At 35.4% G+C, this 8339-nt stretch overlaps 1 protein-coding gene across 2 annotated transcripts in view; it reads right to left on the bottom strand.

Annotated features, from left to right (window-relative positions):
* LOC110315750 (estradiol 17 beta-dehydrogenase 5) overlaps positions 1 to 7321 on the bottom strand; it is a 17155-nt gene extending 9834 nt beyond the window's left edge. Inside the window, exons 1-5 of one of the 2 annotated variants that reach the window (XM_021189729.1) lie at positions 7190 to 7321; positions 5249 to 5416; positions 2968 to 3084; positions 1469 to 1546; positions 774 to 896 (exon numbers count right to left, since the gene is read on the bottom strand). In XM_021189729.1, the coding sequence (XP_021045388.1) occupies positions 774 to 896; positions 1469 to 1546; positions 2968 to 3084; positions 5249 to 5416; positions 7190 to 7273 (570 nt within the window). In that variant the 5' untranslated portion in view covers positions 7274 to 7321. The remainder of the gene's footprint in view (positions 1 to 773; positions 897 to 1468; positions 1547 to 2967; positions 3085 to 5248; positions 5417 to 7189) is intronic. The other variant, XM_029534772.1, reaches the window with a different exon arrangement.
* Between the last annotated feature and the right edge of the window lie 1018 nt (positions 7322 to 8339).

An 8339-nucleotide genomic window follows, 5' to 3' on the forward strand; every position in this document is an offset into this window, starting at 1 on the left:
ATAGAAGAAATACTATATATATATATATATATATATATATATATATATATATATACACACAGACTGAGAAGGCTGTATTCATGGATTTATATATAGGTATATATTTATGTACAAACATACATACATGTGTGTATATAACAGCAATTAATCAAAAATTTTACAAATTGATTTTGAATGAGGAAAAATGGTATATGGGAGGATTTCTAAGGAAGAAATAACATGGAAGAAATAAGAAATAAACACACGTAAAGAGTACTGATAGTCAAGTCAGTAGTAATCACTAGAGTAGCTTTCTTTCTCAAAAAACAATTATGAAAATTTTAATGTTTACTCTGTCTTGCAGAAATAATTTTACCAGATTAAAATTTTCAAAGGATGTCTCAGGTAAGACATGTCAACAAAGTACTAAAAAATGAAATGATTTCCAAGCCAAAGAGATTGACTAACTCAGGCAAAATCATTGATGGAGTCTCAAATATGACATGAGAATTGAACATGAAACATATTCCAAATATATGTATGATTTAGGTCACAGTTTGCAATAAAGAAACTTGACTATTTCCCTTAATGTTGCTAATAATAATTCTGGAGACAAGTCATTGACACAATAAATGTGCTTCTGATGGCAGAAACCAGAAAAATTCAAAGATGGTGAGGAATGTATCATCTCAAAGATTCACACTTTCTAGTGTTATTTTCCCCCCCAGTTGGCATCTGTCACTGCAGAGGAAGAAAGGAATCAAAAGGAAAGACAGGAGCATGTTGAACCCCACCTGGTTGCAAACAGGCTTGTACTTGAGCCCTGGCTTGTTCAGGATCTTCTCTAGCTGCCTGCGGTTAAAGTTGGACACCCCAATGGACTTGGCCAATCCTGCATCCTTGCATTTCTCCATGGCCTAGAGAGGAAAATATGCCAAAATATAAACTAGTTTAAATGAAAAACAGAGCTGAAGAGATGGGTGGGTGGCAAAGACCACTGGCTCATCTTCCAGAGGACCCAGGTTCAATTCCCAGAACCTACACAGTGGCTTACAATTGTCTATAACTGCAGTTCCATGGGATCTAACATCGCCATGCAGTTGTACCCCATAGAGGCATAAGGACAGATCACACTGCACATAAAAATAATTAAATTATTAAATGAAAAATCAAATTGTTAGAAAGAATACTGTAAAGAAATAAAAAGTAAACCTCTTGGCATAATTTTTCATTAAAAATAAAACTGTAAGGAAAACGATACTATCAATTATTAAGATGACCATGAGCGATCCCTAATCAATTAGATTCTTTATCATCATTTTAGGCAAGCCTCCCCTTCATTTCTGTCACATGGTCCCCACATCTAAAATAAACTAGCCCTCAAAAAGAGTATTGGTTTTAATAACAGCATGCACACCTCACTCTCACTGCTCTGACTCTCCACTCCCTCGCTGTATTTCCGGCTGTGCTTTTTAACCCCAGTACTCACTTCCCAGGTGTCACAGATATCCACTGCATCATATATGAATTTTCCATTCTCATCCTGTGGAAAATAATTTTCTTCTGACTAAAATAGAGACAAATGTCATGTAATCTCTCAAGAAATGCATTTACCCACAATAATAAAGCAAGTCTAAAGAGAGGGCTATGACTAGAACTTCTAGCAGGTGGGTGATCATTTTTTATGAAACACTTGTTATATACTCTGAATATAGAGATGTAAAGAATGTTCTTGAGAATCACAGTTCTTTCTTTTTTTAATTAGATATTTTCTTTATTTACATTTCAAATGCTATCCTGAAAGTTCCCTATACTCTCCCCCCGCCCTTGCTCCCCTACCCCTTTCTTTTTAACATAATTTTATTTGAATAAAGAAGTTATTTCTGGGTACTTATACTTTCTTGCTTGACTTATGTTTATGTTCAATGCCACCTTCACTTAGAAATTTGGCAAGATCGTGGCAGTGATTTCCACCAACAATAAATTCCACTATTGACCCACAGTAAACAACCAGTCTTCCTCATGCTTATGGGTGCTTCAAGTCTGGCAAATGAACAAAAGATGAGAAGACAGGGTTGTTGAGTTTTTTTGTTATTGTTGTATTATTTCTGTGTTTGTTTGTTTTCTCTCTCTCTCTCTCTCTCTCTCTCTCTCTCTCTCTCTCTCTCTCTCTGTGTGTGTGTGTGTGTGTGTGTGTATGTGTGTGTGTGTGTGTGTGTGTGTGTGTGTATTCATATGGATGTATGAGAACTGTGAAGGTGCTGATAGAGTAGCAAGTAGTGAGGTCCCTTGGAGCTGAACTTATATGCAATTATGAACTACCTGAAGTGGGAGCTGGAAACTGAGCTAAGTTCCTTGATATGACCAAGTACTCTTAAACACTGAGCCATCTCTCCAGAAGTAGAGTGGTATACTTAAAAATTCCTTGATGATGTAAAATGCAGGGAATCCAACAGATATCAAAGAACTAGAACTTAAAACTACTTCCAATCTAAATTTCTCACCGATGGAAATTGCTGGAATAAAAACTAAGCAAATACAGAGTTAGATTTTCAATGATTAAGAGCATTTGCTGCTCTTCCAGAGGATATAGGTTCAATTTCTACCACCCACAAGGCATTTCACAACTGTTTGTAACTCAGCCCAGGTCAGTTAATACCATCTTTTGGATTCATTGTGTACTAGGTAGAAGATATACATGCACACAAAACACACACATAAAATAAAATAAAAACCACTTTTTAAAAACCTTGGCAATTTTATAGTAATACAGCAATTGAAAAAAAGAGACATTTTAAAAACTACTTGGAATGCTAAACTATTAATGACTTAGATTCTTCAGTTACACAATCGTATCAACTCCTTGCATAAAACATTTGGAAGGTTTTCTAAAATTAACTGAACTATGTTTTTAAACTTTATAGAATTCAACCAACCAGAAAACTTATGAATTAGAGCTGAAGTTTGTTGGTGATCCACACTGCATACCTTCATGGCCATTGGGAAATGAATGAGGTACAGGTCCACATAGTCCAACTGGAGTTGCTTCAATGACTGTTCCAAGCAGACCCGCACCAGTTCTGGACGATGAAAAGTACACCAAACCTGAAAATGTTGACGAATGGATCTGACTTTGAGTTATTGAATTTCCAGAGTTTGCTCAGTTACTTTACCTAACACAGACACTGGTGTCACATTGACAATCATGGGAGATAATATTTGTCTTCTTCTTGAATTTGTTTTTCAACTGAACAAGCCACAAAGCTTTCAAGTTATGATAATTTATCCTCAAACTTTTATTCCACTGAATTTATAAAAGACTTTAAGCATCTAATACACTATAACTGTTTCTGCATATACATTATGATTGGTTAGCATATATGAATGGTCACCTCACCCTTAACTACTATTTTTAATGTAAATAATCCTTGTGTAAATGTCTTAGGGATGTTCCAAGCTGCCCAATAATACTATGGGTCAGGCATGTTATAGAAAAGCAACAATAAAGAAGCAATTGTTCTCAGATCATAAACTTTTGTGCTCTTCTAGGTCTAAATAGCCATTTGAAATCCTTGTAAAATGACAGAGTATGTTGCCAGTAGAAAAACTGTGCGGTCTGCATTTGCTCTCTCTGTATGGTTAGTTTGGGTTAATTTTGAGTCCCTGAACTTTTTAGTAAAATGGCTGGTGATAAAATGATTAATTTTCATGTGTGCTTTCAAGCATCTCTAACCTCTACCTGAACAGAAAGCAATGCTGCTCTGTCTATATAAACAGAAGCCTAACAAAAATATGCAAACTCAGAATAACCCATGGAGGGCTGGCGAGAAGTGTTAGCAAGAGCACACTTGCTCCTCTTGTAGACAACCTGGATTTAGTTCTCAGCATCCACTGGTAGCTCACAATATCCTTTCATTCTAGTTAGAGTTGTCTGATGCTCATCGGGGATCTGATGCCCCCTTCTGGTCTCTGCAGGCTAACTCATGGTACACATACACCCTTGCAGTCAAGACACTAATAAACTTACAATAAATATATTTTTTAAAGCACACATGGGGGAAGAAAGATAACTTATAATAATACTAGTCAGACAACATGCATTTAGGAGGATTGTAAAATATTATTTAGGCTAATACTGAGATGTTGATATTTCCAGTCTCTATAGTTCAATTTCCTCTTTAAAAAAAAATAAAGGTGTAATAAACAGTGTCGTCATTAAGGTTATTTAAGAAAAAATTAAAATATTGACATGGTGTGACCTTTCACATTGAAATCATGCCTTTCTGTAATTACAAAAATTTGAAAATGACAAACATAGGTAATTTTAGTTTATAGAAAATTACGTAGGAAAGAAACTCTAAAATAAGAGGATGGAAAAGTCTACTGTTATATTAGTATAGGAAATTCTTAGCCCAGCAGTTGTGTTATCTGGCTGGTTTTAAAGTACTGAGGCTGTCTGGTGTTTTCCATCTGAGTTGACTCAGGTGGGCAGGAGAAATGACACAACCCAGCCATGAGGCAGTCGTTAGTGGTTTGGCAAAGACACTGTGGGGGTTGTGTAACATGGCCATTGCCAGCACTGAGCAAGAAGCAAGCATGCATTTTAAAATTACACACAACAAATTCATAGCCATTATAACACATACATTGGTCAGTGCTCTGTGGTGTTGGTAGCAGTCCCAGAAAAGTATGATATTCATAATTACATATAGTACATAATAATAAATAATGACTATAACTGCTAGTGACTTAACAGTGTACTTTTATATACTTCTTACTTTTTCTAGTACTTTTGCTCTAATTATAAAAACATTTTTTACTGAAGAAAATAATAATCTAATGTATTAGTCAATTAAAATTGGAAGAATCCATGTCTCATTTATATGTCTGAATGGAAAATATATTTAATATCCAATTACTCTCTAGATATAGAAGGAGAATTAGTTACTTATATCTTCTTTAACACAGAAAGTGCTTTCTTTTAATATTGTATCTTATTGATGAAAGAGACAAATAGTTTTCAGAGCAATGAAAATTTTGTGTAGTTATTCAGGAAGTTAAAAAAGCCAGTTTTCTTGCCCATTCTAAATCATATACTGGTGAACTGATACTCAGATAAGAAGGTAGTTAACATTCTGTTGATGAATTTAAAGATGAGAAAACTGAAGCTCACAACTTTGTCTATGTTTTAGTTCACCAACATTCACTGACCTAATCATACAAAGATTATTTCAATGCATCATTCACTTGCATACTATATTCTCAATACCTTTGATGTGTAAAATATATCTTCCCTCTTCACAGTGCCGTCTGCTATCTTGCTTCGGATGGCTAGTCCTACCTCCTTTTCATTTTTATACATAAAAGCAGAATCAATATGGCGGAAACCAGCATCTATAGCTATTTTGGTGGCTTCTGTAGCCTTACTCTTAGGTACCTAAAAAAGCAACCAAAAGCAGAATTTAGAAATAGATACGGCTTAGCATACTTAGGGCACAAGAACAAAAGAAACATCTTCTTCAGCATCAAGTCTCCCCATGTCTTCATTGAGGTGTTCATTTGCAATGAAGAATGCAACCAAGTTTGTCTGGACTTTTGCTATGGTGTCACAAGAGTAAGGCACCCAGTCCAATCAATTATAGATTAGTCAGTGGCATTGGGCATTCCCACTTGTACTCCAGGAGCTGATACTTGCTAGAAGAAGCCTAGGTAAATGAAGCCATGAAGTTTGTACAGGAAAAAGTGACACAATACCACATAAACAAGAAACACTGTAGAATCATCCATGAGCCTTCCTTCAGGGAAGTTGCAGAGATTATATCAAAGTCTCTAACACTGAATTTGCAAAAATGCAGCTGTTTAAATAGAAATATTTTACAGTCTACATTTCTAGGATGTTCATTTATTCATTCTTACACAACTACCCCTGGCTTACTGTATCCTAGATAAAAGCATGTACACATGAGCCCTACATTTTGCACGGCAGTTCATAGAAAACTTCCATCCTTCTGTTATGAAATAAGAAGATGTCAACAATATCATAAAAGTATAACATTATGAAATTAGAAGATGCCTAGGGATCATCAAATGTTGTTTGTCAAAAAGAACTTGAGGAGACAGTGGTATAGTATAAAGTTTTTTGCAATGCCATTTTGACTGCATAACAAATATTAAAACTTTTAGCAAGATGTATATTCAAAAGAAGAGATCTATATCTAGGAAATTAAGAATATCATACATGCCCTTTGTTAAGCTTCAATTTCTTATTTTGTAGGAATTGTGATTGGAATAAAATTACTGGGTTTTTTTTGTCAAGTTGGATAGATTTTAATTAAAAATACAGAACCACATTAAAGGATAAAAATGAAATGGTAATGTAGTAAGCACATAAGGAAGTTTATTTTATATAAAATCGAAGGCAATTTAGGAAAAAAAGGGGAGTATGTTTCTCCAGGGTTCATTGTCTTTGAGTTTCTATTCCTGTGATAAAACACTATGACCAAAATATACTCATAGAGAAAAGGGTTAATTTAATCTTACAATGCTCATGTCACACTCCATCACTCAAGGAAATCAAAGCAGAAACTCAAGAAACTCCTGTTGGAGGAGGGAGCTATTGCAAAGGCAATGGAGGGGTGATGCTTAACAGTTTCCTCTTTTTTGGCTTGCTAGGTATCCTTTCTTATGGTACTCAGTGATGGTATCGCCTATAATGGACTGGGATCTCCAACAGCAATCACTAATTCAGAAAATTCCCTACAGCCTGATCTTATGGAGGTATTTTCTTAATTGGCATATCCTCCTCCCAAATGACTTTAGTTGCATCAAGGTGATATAAAACTACCGACCACGTGAACAAGAACCGCACAGTTTTAAAGCAGGTAAAGCACCTTTTAAAAATATACTCAGTATCAGTGTTGATCAGGCAGTGCTCTTGGTTTGATTTCATTTTTTCTGCCTAATTGGGATGGAGAGAAATGAAAGGGAAAACTAGTGCTCACAGTAATTTGGGAATAGGCTCTTAGATAAGTCCCTGATGATGAATGTCATCTGACTTTTCCTTGCACAAGAAATAACTCTAGACTGCTAAAACAAAGAATTAGGTTAGCCCTGAAGAATCACATCAGAATTCAATGACTGTGCATGCCATATCAACCCACCTACCCAAGCTCTCTTTGTTTCAACTCTCAACCCCAATTGCTATCATTACCTCTTGAGATGCATAGGTACCAAACCCTAGTATAGGGATGAAGTGACCATCATTTAGTCGCACTGTCTGCTGCTTAGAATCCATGGCTTCTCAGTCCTCCAACTGACAAGATACTGTTCTGGTTTCTTTCACAGGACAGCAAATAAATGCTTGGCCTTATCCTAGATGTCCTTGTAATGAGTAACCAATGCAGTTTGTTGAAAGAGATAAAAACAGCTTTGCACACATAAAGAGGAAACTGGAATGAATTCTGTTTTAAATTTCTGTGATTTGTTTATTGTTATTTTATGTTTATATGTATATTTCTACGTCCATATCATGCACTACAAGCATGACTAATGCCCATGTAAGTCAGAAAAGTGTATGCAATCCTCTGAAACTGGAGATACTGATAGTTGTTAGTTGCTATGTTGATGTTACTGATCAAACCCAGGACCTCTGGAATAGCAGAGAGTACCATTAATCTCTGAACCATCACTCTCCATCCCCAACTTTCATGAATGAGAAATTCTTAAGATAATTAAAAAGCTGGAATGCAGCTCAGTGGCAAAAACCTTGCCTATCATGTCTACAATCCTGGGTTCATTCCAAACACCATACAGAAAACAAAGGAGAAGGGGAGAGGAGTAGAGAGCAAGGTGGGAAAGAGAGTGAAAGGAAGGAGGCTACAAATGATTCCAACTATGAAATACCACATACCTGACTCCTTATTAGCTCTGTTGTGCTGGTGGTTATAAATATTCTTATTATTAAAGCGATTACCTATCTTATAAAACACACTTGTTAATATGTATATATAGAGACTACAAATACGACTAAACATTAATGTAAATTATTAACAAGTGTAAGAACTGAAAAAGGAGAGTTGAACATGTCCATTTGTAAATTACATCCTGTGTCTTTCTTCTCTGTATCTCATTAGAATACCCAGTGACACAGGTACAGTTCTTACAAATATGCAGTGGAAATCATCGCATTACTGAAAGTGTTCAAACTACTTTTTACCCAAAACAATTTACAATATACACAAAAGAATCATAAAGCTATTAATGATATTCTTGAAACTCAGTAAATACATCTGAGTGTTTATGGCTTCATAATGACTTACGTTTGAATGACTTTGAGCTTGTTAATATCTGGGAAATACTAA

This window comes from Mus pahari, unplaced genomic scaffold (genome assembly GCF_900095145.1).
Source record: "Mus pahari unplaced genomic scaffold, PAHARI_EIJ_v1.1 scaffold_9860_1, whole genome shotgun sequence".
Lineage (NCBI taxonomy): Eukaryota > Metazoa > Chordata > Mammalia > Rodentia > Muridae > Mus > Mus pahari.